The sequence below is a fragment of the Phocoena phocoena genome, chromosome 20 (assembly GCF_963924675.1).
Source record: "Phocoena phocoena chromosome 20, mPhoPho1.1, whole genome shotgun sequence".
Lineage (NCBI taxonomy): Eukaryota > Metazoa > Chordata > Mammalia > Artiodactyla > Phocoenidae > Phocoena > Phocoena phocoena.
Window position 1 is genome coordinate 4,873,966 of NC_089238.1, and position 14,269 is coordinate 4,888,234.

The 14,269-nt window shown below is 42.3% G+C and overlaps 1 protein-coding gene across 1 annotated transcript in view; it reads right to left on the reverse strand.

The window, feature by feature from the left end:
- Positions 1–10,036, reverse strand: part of LOC136140951 (zinc finger protein 665-like) — a 34,350-nt gene extending 24,314 nt beyond the window's left edge. Inside the window, 3 exon segments of the mRNA XM_065899085.1 lie at positions 376–426; positions 8,826–8,909; positions 10,007–10,036. Coding sequence (XP_065755157.1) covers positions 376–426; positions 8,826–8,909; positions 10,007–10,036 — 165 coding nt within the window.
- Positions 10,037–14,269: the final 4,233 nt, after the last annotated feature.

Here is a 14,269-nt window from a genome sequence, read left to right on the forward strand (position 1 = left end):
AAAAGTATGTATTCTGAATGTCATTTAAAGGCATTTGGAGCTACTCGTGTGTCTAGTTTTAATTTCTTATGCTTTGTCATAGAGATCACGATATCCTTCAAATAGATATAGATTTATCATTTTTGTAGGAAATACATGAAATAGATACAAATAAAAATTCAATGCCAGGTTGTCTATATGGAAGTATTAGATATTATGTTCTACACACCGAAGGGTAATTAAACCTGGAGGAGCCTGAGTGGTGTCTTCAGAGATGACAGAGTCCACAGTGGGTTTAAGGAAAGCTCAAAACCTCCTATCATGATGATAACAGCAGCAAAGATGAACACTGTTTGAACACTTGCTACGTGGTATGCATTACTCTAAATGTTTTACTTGTATTAACTTGTTATCAACAACACAGCTCATTAAAGACCTGTTCCGATACTGCAAAGGAGAAAACTGTGTCAGACACTGAGAAACTCGACTCAGGTCAAGAAACTAAGGAATCACACAGCAAGCAGCCGAACTCCGAAGGTTGGACTTTGGAAATGAAGTTTAAAATCAAAGAGTTAAGTAACACATACAGCATTAAAAGTACATTGCCAGAATCTCAGGGCTTTCCCAACACCCCTCAAATGCCACCCCACCCTCCTCTGCCCTTGGGATCCTTTAGAAGGAAAAGGAAAAAGAGGAGATGGAAGGAGAGCCCGTTTTCCTGGAGGGAGCCTTGCCCTAAGCCTCCTCATCTGACTGTAGCTTCCCACAGGGCACTGCCCTTCCACGGAAGGGGTGTGTGAACGGGATGGAAAATGCCAGTCTGTCTGGCAAAGGGAGGGAGAAACGGGCGGGCAGACAGGAGCTGCCTAAGAAACACGCAGTGGCTCACGTGGGACCACAGCGTCCCCTGGTGGAGCTGCTGGTGGCCAACGGTCTGGAGGGCCCTATGTTGGACCAAAGGGGCTTGGGGGCCCCGTCAGTGAGGCAGGGGCATGCTGGGAAAGGCAGTGCCAGCCCCACCAGGCTGTGTGAGGCGCAGTGAGGATGACTCCACACCAAGCACCAGGGCCCACTGCTGCCCAGCGCTCACATCAGCATGAATCTGTCTGTGGGAAGAGCTCAGGGTGGTGTGTTCAAGATTCTGGGCTAGGCTGCCTGGGTTCGAGTCTCAGCCACACCACATCCCAGCTGTGTGGCCCTGGGCAAGTCTCTTAACCTCTCTCTGAACCTCAGGCTCCTCCACTGTAAAATGAGGGTAATAACTAGGATCCACTTTGTGCATGGGGATTAAACACATTAATATTCTTAAAGCCCTCAGAACAATGCTGTGTTCATACTAAGTGCTACTGAGAGGAGAAGGAGGAAGTTAAATAAACAAAATGCTCTTGGAAGCTTAAAAAAAAAAAAGTACATTGCCAGACAGTTCCCTGAGAAAACGTGAATGAAGTTCAAGGTGAACAACGTGGAACGGCCTAAAAGGCCATTACACATGTGTGCACGCACATATGCACACAAAATATTAGTAATTGTATTACTATTTAAACCATTAACATAATAGTATAGAAAATATTCAAGGCCATGGAATATACTAAAAATATAATTTCTACTGCAAACAGGTAAAGTACATAGTTTCAGAATCATGATGACTTTTATCTAAAGCATGGAATTGTACATCCATGAATGTATGCACACACATGTCAACACTATATCAAGTGAAATGAAAGGAGTATTATCTGGACTAATTTTCAGACAATTTTTTCATCGTCATTTTTATTCATGTGCATTTCAGGATCTTCCAGACAATGAAAATGTTATCGATCGTACTCAACTGCATTTGTCCACATAATTCCATAATGGGCTACTAAAAAATAACAGTACAGACATGAAAAAATAGAAGAATACTTTAATTCCAACCTCAATATAATAACTATATTAAAAACTATGATTTTGTCCATTTAGCCTTAGATAGGTATTAACAAAGGCAAAAGAGTTTCTTTTTTTTCCACTAATAACTCTGACTCAAAATTGGAAAAGTTATTACTATTATACATTATTTGCACAGATTAATAATAAAATTATCATGATAGTAAAATTTAAAACTTATTGGACAACTAAAAATCATGACAGGGCTTCCCTGGTGGCACAGTGGTTGAGAGTCCGTCTGCTGATGCAGGGGACACGGGTTCGTGTCCCGGTCTGAGAAGATCCCACATACCGCGGAGCGGCTGGGCCTGTGAGCCATGGCCGCTGAGCCTGCATGTCCGGAGCCTGTGCTCCGCAACGGGAGAGGCCACAACAGTGAGAGGCCCGCATACCGCAAAAAAAAAAAAAAAAAGGAAAAAAAATATTGTTATTAAGCAAGAATATTCCACCGAACATCACGATCAGAAGGAAACACTTGATTAATTCCTGCTGAAGTTACAGTGGAGTGAAGCGGGCTGGCCAGGGCTCCTGCCTTTCACCACTGTACAGTGTGCCTGAGCAGGGACCACTAGCAGAAGTAACAGGAGGAAAACAGAGAGCAAGAGACACACAGAGAGTGTGTCAGAGCTGCAACTGTGAACATTCACAAATCTAAGGACATGGAAAGGCGAAAAGTGAAAGGATGGAAAAAGATATTCAATCCTAAAGGGAGCAGGGGTGACTGCACAATATCAGACAAAATAAACTAAGGAAAAAACTAACACAAGAGACAAAATACATTATGAAATGAGAAAAGGGTAAATCTACCAAGAAGCTATAATGATTACAAGTATGTATACACCTAACATCAGAGCTCCCCCCAAAATGAAGAAGCTCTTAACAGAAATAAAATTGGAAATAGATAACAGCACAATATTAGTATCAGATTTCAATACCTGAGTTTTACCAATGCATGGAAACCAAAAGATCAATGAGGAAACAGAGCCCTTGAACAACACTGTAGAACAACTGTACCTAACAAACATGTTCAGAACACTCCACCCAACAGCAGCAGACACATCCTTCTCAAGCACGTGTGAAACGTTCTCCATGACAGACCACATGCTAGACAATAAAACAAATCTCAACAAATTTATGAAGATTCAGATCATAAAAAGTATCTTCTTTAACCACAGTGAAATGATACCAGAAATACAGATCAGAATGAAAACAGGAAAATGCTCCAAAAGTGGAAATTAAACAGCTCATTCTTTTTTTTTTTTTTTTTTTTTTTGCGGTACACAGGCCTCTCACCGCTGTGGCTTCGCCCGTTGCGGAGCACAGGCTCCGGACGCGCAGGCTCAGCGGCCATGGCTCACGGGCCCAGCCACTCCGCGGCATGTGGGATCTTCCCGTACCGGGGCACGAACCCGTGTCCCCTGCATCGGCAGGCGGACTCTCAACCACTGCGCCACCAGGGAAGCCCAACAGCTCATTCTTAAAGAAGCAATGGGTCAAAGAAGAAATGACAAGGAAATTTTTTTAATATCTGAGTGAAAATAAAAACAACATGCCAAAATCTATAACAGGTAGTCAGAGATGTATTAAACGGGAAGTCCACACTGCTAAATGAAACAACAACAAAGGAGAAAGATGCATACTCTGCACTACTGTTCAAGAAACTGTTGAACAAGTTAGCTAGAGTTATTGGAAAACGAAAAAAAATGCAAAGTTATCCAAACTGAAAAAGAAGTAAAATTATCTTTTTTTTGTAGGTGACAAGGTTTTCTATATCGAAAGCAAAAAGATTCCAAGAGAAAACTACTACCTCAAAAAACAACTTTAAAAAAGTTGCAGCATAAATAGTCAGCACATGAAAATCAGCTGCATATACAATGAACAATGTCAACAGAAAATCAGAGAACAATCCTATAGAATCCTTAGGAAAAGATCAGCCAACTAGGTGCAAGACTTGTACACTGAAAAGTACTAAACGTTCTAAAAAAAAGTGCATAGAGATACATGGAAACACCCTGTACTCATGGATTGGGGACTTCATATATATATATATATATTGTTTTGTGGTACACGGGCCTCCCACCGCTGCGGCCTCTCCTGCCACAGAGCACAGGCTCCGGACGCGCAGGCCCAGTGGCCATGGCCCATGGGCCCAGCCGCTCTGCGGCACGCGGGACCCTCCCGGACCGGGGCACGAACCCGCGCCCCCTGCACCAGCAGGCGGACCCTCAATCACTGCGCCACCAGGGAAGCCCTGGGAACTTCATATTTTTAAAATGACCAAATTAGGGAATTCCCTGGCAGTCCAGTGGTTAGGACTCCGAGCTTCCACTGCAGGGGTCACAGGTTCAATCACTGGTTAGGGAACTAAGATCCTGCAAGCCCTGTGAAGCAGCCGAAAAAAAAAGAACAAAATGACCAAATTACCCAAAGTGTTCTACAGATTCAACGGAATCCCTATATAAAATTTCAAAGGCAATTTTTGCAGTAATAGAAAAAAATCATGCTAAAATTCATAGGGAATGTCAAGAGGCAGCGAACAGCCAAAATACTCTTGAAAAAGAAGAGGAAGGCAGTCATTTTTAGATTTTAAAACCTATTACAAAGTAATCAACATGATGTGGTACTGGCATAAACACAGATACATAAACCAATGGAACAGATTAGAAAACTCAAATAATCCTTGGAATATATGTAAGATGCATAGACAAGGGTGCCAAGACTACACAAAAGGTAGGACAGTCTCAATAAGAAATGGTGCTGAGAAAATACATACCTACCAGCAAAAGAATGAAGCTGGAACCTTACCTACATTAAAGGTAAAAACTTCTGTCTCAAAGGATACAATCCACAGGTAAAGTCAGCCTCTGAGGAACAGAGGTGATGAAGGTGATTTAAAGAATGTCCAACTGTCAGAGATTTAGGTTGATTTCATGGTTTAAATTCAAGGATGGAAGAAAACACCCTCTGTCACTGATGTAAGGTTCTGAACTTTCCATTCCATTCCCACTCATTAAGTCAGTGACTTGCTCCTTTAGCTTCAACTGAGTCTCTGAGTAAGTCAGAACAAATTTCCCCTTAATGCGTCTTCGCTAGAATCCACCTTGGCTGAGAGACTCGTGCAGGAGAGGACCCTGGGATAAACCAAATACAGACTCAGAGCCAGGCAAAGCAAGATGACTGTCCAGAGGAAACCCAGAAGAAATGCCCTATATAAGTGATTCAAACTACCACAAAGGTATGACTCTTTCTCTGAGCCTGCCCGTGTGTGTCTATTCAGACGTACTCTTTTGCCTTCTAATAAACACTTTACTTGCTTCCCTACTTTCCGTCTGTCGCAATTCGTTTCTATGAACGAATTTGGGCCAGGGGCCTTGTCAAAGGCCACTGGCCCTCGTGGTCTAGGGGCTAGGATTCAGCACTCTCACTGCCACGACCTGACTTCAACCTCCACCTGGGAGCTGAGATTCTGCTTCAAGCCTCTGTAGGTCGAGGCCACAAGAGATCAGCTTTTCAACATATCCCTATCTAAATGATGTCTATCGTCTCTTTCAGGCAATTAGATAAGTGAAATCAGGTAACTCTGCTGCCAGTATAATGTCCTAAAACGCAAATCTGATCAGACCACTGTTTTTTTTTTGGAGGCTGCAATATTCACATTTTCTTCATTCTGGAACCCAAAAGGGTAGAGCAGTCCTTATCTAGGACACCCTACTCATATCACAGAAGGATCCATGGTAGAACCACACGATGGTTCCTAAAGCTTCAGCTTGAAAAGGGCGTGGGTCACTTTTGCTCACATTTTATTGGCTTAAGCAAGTCCTCTGACCGTGCCTGATGCCCATAGAGAATTAGAAGTATAATTCTCCCATAGGATGGGGAGACAAATAATCGAGACCCATGACATAGTGTGCTAATGCTATGTTTAAGATTTTTGCATTTATATTTAGGGGTGAGATCGGCCAGCCTATAATCTTCCTTCCTCAAAGTGGCCTTGTTGTGCTCGCTTCGGCAGCACATATGCTAAAACTGCGAAGTGTCCTTGTGATCAGACCACTCTTGACTTTGATCCCTTTATTGGTTTTTCATTATTTGGTTAAATAAATTTCTTAGCCATGAAAAAAAAAATTCCCCCTTATCGTTCTGTTTTCCAGATTTTACCAGGTATTGTGCATATTAATACCTGACTTGCACGTGCAGCTTCTTTATCCTGGTTGACAGAAAGCAGACAGTGCATCCAGATGGGGCCTCTCACCAATCCCTGCTGCCCAGGAGCACTGACACCCCATCTCCAATCCATGGGTGTGAAATCTGAATGGAGATGACAGGGACTGAGGGAAGGACCCAGGTGACTGTGATGTACAACTGTCAGGCAGGATACTTCAGAGTCAGGGAAGATTAACGAGTCCAAAGAAGGGCATTTTACAAGGACAGACTGTGAATCAACTGAAAATACGATTTTACCTGAGAAAGAGTCATTCCTGACTCCTCTGCTTTCCCCTTCCTCCTCTTCCTCTTAGCAGAACACAAGAAAAGGAGAAAACAAAATATTAGACTAACTGGTAAAACTAGGATTTGACTGTTAATATAAAAGATCATTGACAACTTTACCAAGTGTCCACCAAAACAGTCTAAAATTATTTGTAACCTACCAAAGAGCTTTTCCAGTACAAAAGATAAAGAGGAGAAAGCAGGCAGGCCTCCAAGAAATCTGAAACACATTTTAAAAAGAAACAAGTTGTGAGTTTTTTCATCTAATAATTGTGGTGTCAAAGTTTTAAAAATTTGACAATATATCATGTTTAGAAAAGAATGACTTGACATGATTATAGAAGACCACCAAAGCTTGTTACAGAAATTAATGATTATTTATAGGGAAGTAGAAACTGAATGAAAATTTATTCCACGCTACAAAAAGAATTATATGTAAAGAGATGAAAAAGAAAAGAAAACCCATCACAAAAAATGAACACTTTTAATGTTCCTTTTAAAACGTACCATGTAGGGGCTCCCCTGGGGCTTCCCTGGTGGCGCAGTGCTTAAGAATCCACCTGCCAATGCAGGGGACACAGGTTCAAGCCCTGCTCCAGGAAGATGCCACATGCTGTGGAGCAACTAAGCTCGTGTGCCACAACTACTGAGCCTGCGCTCTAGAACCTGCGAGCCACAACTACTGAAGCCCACGCGCCTAGAGCCTGTGCTCCACAACGAGAGAAGCCAACGCAATGAGAAGCCCACGCGCCACAATGAAGCGTAGCCCCCGCTCCCTGCAACTAGAGAAAGCCTGCGCACAGCAACGAAGACCCAACACAGCCAAAAATAAATTAGATACAACATTAAAGAAATAAAAAAATGTTTTAAAAATATACAAAAAATAAAAGGCAGCATGTAGTGACAGATTCAATCATTTCTTGCCCACGTGTCCTCTCCCTACTCCTCTGCCCCATGTCAGGAAAAGGGAAGGGGGTAACTCACAACTTAGTGAAGCAAATCACTGCCCCCTGGCTAAACAGGGTTTGCAAATGGAAGTTATCTTCTGATACAAATAATTACAAAATGCACATGACAGGAGTTCTGCAATTCTCATCCTCACCTGTATAATTAAAGAAAAATTAATTACATTTTAAAATAACAAATCATGTATCACAACTTAATCATCCATATCCAAACAACTCACCATCCATCTGCAGCCAGCTCCCACCACCTACCTGCACTACAATGTGTTTCCATTTCATGAGGTTTATGTCTCCCTATTTTTTTATTTGTCTCTGTCTCTCTTCTTGTTCCCCTCTGCTCTGCTGCTGTTCCTGCCCTCCTATTTCCTCCCTCACACCTGTCCTGCCCAACTCTGCAACCTGTTCCCCCTCCTGATGCTCTTTCTCCCCAACCCTTCTGATTACCCTAAATCTCTATGTATTTCTGCCTCTTTCTTCCCCCACCTGCTCCCTCTCTGCCCTTCGGGTGACACCCCTTCTGTCCCTGTTACACGCCCTTCCTCCTCCCTATCTGGCATCTCAGATGGCTGCGCTTCCTTCCTGCTCTCTCGATCTCTCTCTCTTCCTCTTCTCTTCTAGTCACACTTTGTCCTCTTTCTCTCCCAGCACCACGTTGCTCTGCAGCCCAAGTTTCCAACTCTTTCATCCTCTCGCCCACTCTGTGTGAAGTGCCTCTCCTTTGTTACCCCCATCCCGCCGCTGACCCAGGGCCCTGTGTTGCTCTCCCATCCCCGGAGATCCAACTTTTTAAAAATTTACTTCTTTATTTTTTTCACCTATTTCCGTGCTTAATCGCTTTCATTTCCCTGTCTTTTTACAAGTCCTCAGCCACCCCCTGAATTCCCATCGATTCTCCCTCATTCTTTTCTCGTTCTGTTTTTTATTCCTGTCCGTCTCTGTCTCTGCTTCTCCTGATCCCCCTTGCCCACGTATTTACAGAGATGGTGACTGAATAAGATGCCCGCGTATCAAAAGAGGAAAATTTCCAGCGAGATGGGCTTGGGACGGAAGAACACTGGGTGTCACACGCCTGTCCCAGGTCACTCCCCGCCCCCCACGCCGGGGGAGAGGAAGGGCTGACTACGAAGGGGAAGCCGGGAGAGCAAAAGGACCGGCCTGAGGAGACGCGAGGACAGAGGGGCGGGGAAGAAGGGGGTTCCGGAGAGGGGCCGGTTCTGAAGAATCCCAGGAGAGGACGCGGCCTGTCCGGGAGCGGGGCGGCAGGCGCTGCCCTCCAGGGGCCGGGAGGGCGAGGCTGCGGGGCGCGAGTCCACCTCGCGGAAGGGGACGTTACATGGGTGTGTGGGGGGAGCTACTAAAGCGTTTTAAGCAGGAAAATGTAGTGAAAGGCGGTGTGTACGTGGACCGAAGGCAGAAAAGCCAAGGGCAGGGACCAGCCGCGTAGCGAATTCAAACCCAAATGAAAGATACCCGACCCGTAACGGCGACGTCTGGATTTACAGGGGTAGGAAGGCCGGGCGCTGGGATTTTAGGTCCACAGTCACTCGCAACACCCTGAGGTTTGAGTAAAGGGAGCCGGGCAGCACAAATTTACACTTCAAAGGAGACACTTACCCCCAACAGCTCGACCTTCACTCCGAGCTCCCCACTTCCGGTTCCGTAAGAAACTGAGCGGAGTTAGAGGCAGGGCTCCCGGGGGCGGGGCCTGAGCGGAGCGCTAGCGGCGAGGGGCGGGGCGAGGAGAGAGCCAGTTCTGTGAACGGAGTACGGGGTGTCGGGGAAGAATTGGTGCTTCTCCGTAACTTGGAGTAAAAGCTTACAGTTCTGTGGGCTACTTAGGTGGGAAGCTAATATGTTTCCTCCTAACAAGCTGAAACGGTTTCAATAAAAACCTTTTTTTGCCAGCAGGTTGCTCGCATGTCATGGTCGTGAGGCTCAAGCAATTCAGTGGTTGGAAACGTGGGTCTCCAATGGGTTGCTGCGGGGCAGTGGTTGGATCCCGGAAAATTTCCTGCAATTAGAACTAATTTAAGCAGTTTAAGGAAACAAGAGCTAGACTGGCCTCTGTATTACACACTAGAATGAGAAATGAAAAAACACTCCCAGTGTAGAATGGGCCATTTCACAGTGACACCTTACAGAATAGATTTTCCTTTCCATTCTTCATTCAGCCAGGACTACAAACTCAACACTCTCTTGGTTCCAGACACTCAGAGACGAAACCTAGCATCTGAGGATGGAGGACTAAGGCATATGATAATTTCTGTCACTAATCATTGCTTTTAAAAATGCAATACAGGGCTTCCCTGGTGGCGCAGTGGTTGGGAGTCCGCCTGCCGATGCAGGGGACACGGGTTCGTGCCCCGGTCCGGAAAGATCCCACATGCCGCGGAGCGGCTGGGCCCATGAGCCATGGCCGCTGAGCCTGTGCGTCTGGAGCCTGTGCTCCGCAACGGGAAAGACCACAACAGAGAGAGGCCCGCGTACCGCGAAAAAACAAACAAAAAAAAAAACAAAAAAACTAAAAAAAATGCAATACATTTTTTTAAATTGTTATAAATTGCCTTGTTCTTTTTGCTAAAGTGTTTTGCCTTTATTTAAAATCACATTCCGCTCCCACCTCCCCCAGTTTCGATACGTATTTGACTTACATCACTGTGTGGGTTTAAGTTGTACAGCATGATGTTCTGACTTACATAGACTGAAATAATTACCGAAATAAGCTTAGTAAGCATCTATCATCTCATTCTTAGGATAAAGAACAAACTCCATTCACATACTCTGTCCCTAACATCTTTTCCCTTTACTTTTCTCTGTTCTTTGGGTGGAAATATGAAATTCAAAAATTCACATTTCTTATTAAACCTATGATGGCCACTTAAAAAGTAGGTAATATTTAGAAAAACATGTGAGACTAACGTTTCGCTGAAAACGAGACAAAATCTGAAAATGAAAAGGGTTTTGTTCTCAATCGTCACCCTTCTTGGTCATCCAGCAGCCATGTTACTACAAGCAAAGTAAAGACTAAGTGCTCATGGAGATAGAAGGGGCAAAGGACCCATCACATCACAAACTTCGCCCCCTGGACTTCCTCTTATGTGAGAATGATAAACCTCCAACTTCTTTCAGTCACCATTCTCCAGGTGTTCCTGATAAACAGGATTATTATTTTCTGATGGGTACAGAATGAAGCCTTTCAGAAAGAATCTTGAATTCAAAATTTTGTGGCTTAGGACTTCTCTGGTGTCGCAGTGGTTAAGAATCCGCCTGCCAATGCAGGGGACATGGGTTCGAGTCCAGGAAGATACCACATGCGGCAGAGCAACTAAGCTCGTGAGCCACAACTACTGAGCCTGGGCTCTAGAGCCTGCGAACCACAACTACTAAGCCCCTGTGCTGCAACTACTGAGCCTGCGCGCCTAGAGCCCGTGCTCTGCAACAAGAGAAGCCACCGCAATGAGGAGCCCACGTACCACAACGAAAAGCAGCCCACGCTCACCGCAACTAGAGAAAGCCCGTGCACAGCAACGAAGACCCAACGCAGCCAAAAATTTAAAATAAATAAATTTAAAAAAACATTTCGTGGCTTAAAAAGACTTTATGAAAACATCACTTAAGTGATGAGTTAACAGCTGTTGAGCACATGTTGCCTAGAATTCACACCGCGTTAACAAAATATAGCATGAGAATTTATGTCAAATGTTCAGAATGTTAGGTTGTAATGTCACAGGAGTAAGGAATCCAGTGCCACAAATACTTCCATGACCATTAAAGCTACTGGCCAATGAGCCTGTGCATTCCAGCACCCTTGTTTACACTGGCAACATGGATTCACTCATCGTGTCAGCCGTGAATGATTCCCTCACTGATGATCCAGCAGATAAAATCAATACCCTGCTTTCAGATAGCTTCTGTTCTATAAGGGATGGTCAAAAATAATTAAATACATTAAATAATTCAATAATACATGAAATTTAATGGAATGATGTGTGTAGAAAGTCAAAGGAGTCTACAGAAACTGAGAGAAAAACTGCAATTTGCAAGGTGTCATGATATAAGAACGCCCAAAAATCTACTATAATTGTATATACTAGCAATTTACAAATGGAAACTGAAATTAAAAATATAATATCATGTTTAAATGTTCAAAAAAGAAAAAGAATTAAAATGAGTAAATCTAACAAAACACTGGCTTTCATGAAACAGTAATGAAAGAAGTCAATGATGAACTTTTACTTACATTTACTTATGACATTCCATATTGAATATGACATATCATATTCATTGATTGGAAAACAACATCTAAATGTTGTTAAATTACCCCATATTGTCATACAGGTATACTGCATTCCCAATCTAGATTTTTATAGAACAACCAATATTATTCTAAAATTAATATGGAAAGGCAAAAGAACGAGAAGAGCTACAGCATCACAAAAATACTGAAGTGGCTGGAATCATTCCACATGATCTCAAGATTTCTAATATAGTAACAGTAATCAAGATTGTGTGGGATTTGTTGAGGGACAGACACACAGACCAAAGGAACAGAATGAGGAAAACAGAACCCCACACAGCTACAAGTAACCTTTAACAACATGGGTGTGAGCTGTGCGGATTTATTTTTTTACACAGATGCCACAACAAATTTAATAATAATGAAAACATTTGAAACTTTCGGAGAATTGCCAAAATGTGACACAGAGACACAAAGTGGCTGTCGGAAAAATGGCCCAAAGACTTTCTCCATGCAAAGTTGCCAGAAAACTGTAATTTGTAAAAAAAAAATGCAGTATCTTGAAGCACAATAAAGCACATTGCAATGAAAGAGGTATAACTGGACTGACATAATAGGAAGTTACCATAACCACAATTATATATGACGATAGTCGATTTAAAAATGGCAAGTTATACTCGTAAAATTGACGATAGATGTTGTGTGGTAGAAGGATTTAAATAACTTGGCTTATTAGAGTAGCAAAGTGGTTAAGATACCTCTCTTTGAAGCCAGTCAACATGGATTCAATTCCTGATTTACCCACTTGCTGAGATGGGACTAAATAAGTCTTTAAACCTGTCATTGTGCCAAGCTGCTTCATTCATGAAATATTAAACAACAGTACTTTTCTTCAGAGATGAAAATCCAGTATCTTATTATGCATAAAAGCAATAATAACAGTGACTCTCACTAATCAAAATCAAGAACTTATCAAAGAAAAATATATCATTTTGGGATGGGAAGAAACTCTAAGTGGAGGATATCAGGTGTCAGTTGTCATGCTAAACAGAACAAATCTTTTCTCTGTAAGATCCTCTGGCAATGAATGTGAATACATCACTGGGAAAGGACAGAATGATTTCCAGGAACTTGGCAATGGGGATTATCTCCTTGTCACAGACTATACTTGGACTCTTTCGATCTTTCTTTCTTACGTATCATATTTTCATTCTCTTCACTGCATGCTTCTTTACCTCCACACACTTGCTTTTCAAGCACCTAACCATAGCCAACGCTCAGAAAAAAAGTTTTCATGGCACCATTTTGCCATTTCAGTTCTTTCATTGAACTAAAGCCCCGAAATAACTCTTTCATCATGTTTACAGTACACCTACTTTGTGTCATTGCTTACATGCATTATCACATCACAAAAGTCCCCAAACAACCCACTGATTTATACACCCCTTGTTGCAAATCAAGGGAAATATGCAAGGGAGGAAATAATAATGCAAAAACAAAAAGTGTATAAAAAACATTTTACTGTATTAGAAAATTAATGATGGAACATACTGCTTAATACTGTAATTTGAAACACAAATTTTAATAGTCTTTGGATAATTGATTCTCTAGTAAATTGTTTAGTTATATCATCAACTAAGCATTTCTAGACATTAATTTTTAGTAAACTAGTATAAAGATATCTTAGACAACTTATCTAAATAAAATCTTTATAGCATTTCCAAAAACCAAGTTGATTTTTTTTTTTTTTGGTGATGCTACTTAGCTTGTTGGATGTCAGTTCCCTGACCAGGGATTGAACCTGGGCCACAGTAGTAAAAGCCCCGAATCCTAACCCCTAGATCACCAGGGAACTCCCTACATTCTTTTTTATATTCTTTTCCATTACAGTTTAACCCAGAACATTGAACATAGTTCCCTGTGATCTACAGTAGGACCTTGTTGTCCATCCATTCTATATATAATAGTTTGCATCTACTAACCCCAAACTCCCGGTCCATCCCTCCCCTACCTCTCCTCCCCCTTGGCAACCACAAGTCTATTCTCTATGCCTGTAAGTCTGTTTCTGCTTCATAGATAGGTTCGTTTCGGTCGCATTTTATTTTTTATATTTTTTGCTCCACTGCTTGGCTTGCGGGATCTTAGTTCCCGGACCAGGGATCAAACCTGGGCCGCCACAGTGAAAGTGCCAAGTCCAAACCAATGGACTGAGGAGGAATTCCCTGTGTCATATTTCAGATTCCATAGATAAGTGATATCATATGGTATCTGTCTTTCTCTTCCTGACTTTCTTCACTCAGTGTGATAAGGTCTAGCTCCACCCATGTTCCCCAAAATGGCATTATTTTCGTTCTTTTATGGCTGAGTAGCATTCCATTGTATATGTGTACCACATATATCCATTCATCTGTCCACATCCATTTTTTAGCAGCCGGACAAAAAATAAAATAAAATAATCCAACTTGAACAATGGAATGTACATGTGGTGCAGGAAAAGAAATGAAATAAATTAGTAGCATAAAGAAAAGTGTGGTCTTTCCTAACCAAGAAAACAGGATTTTCAAGAGTAAACGTCCAGTGTTTTATTTTTTATTTATTTTTTTTACATCTTTATTGGAGTATAATTGCTTTACAATGTTGTGTTAGTTTCTGCTTTATAACAAAGTGAATCAGTTAT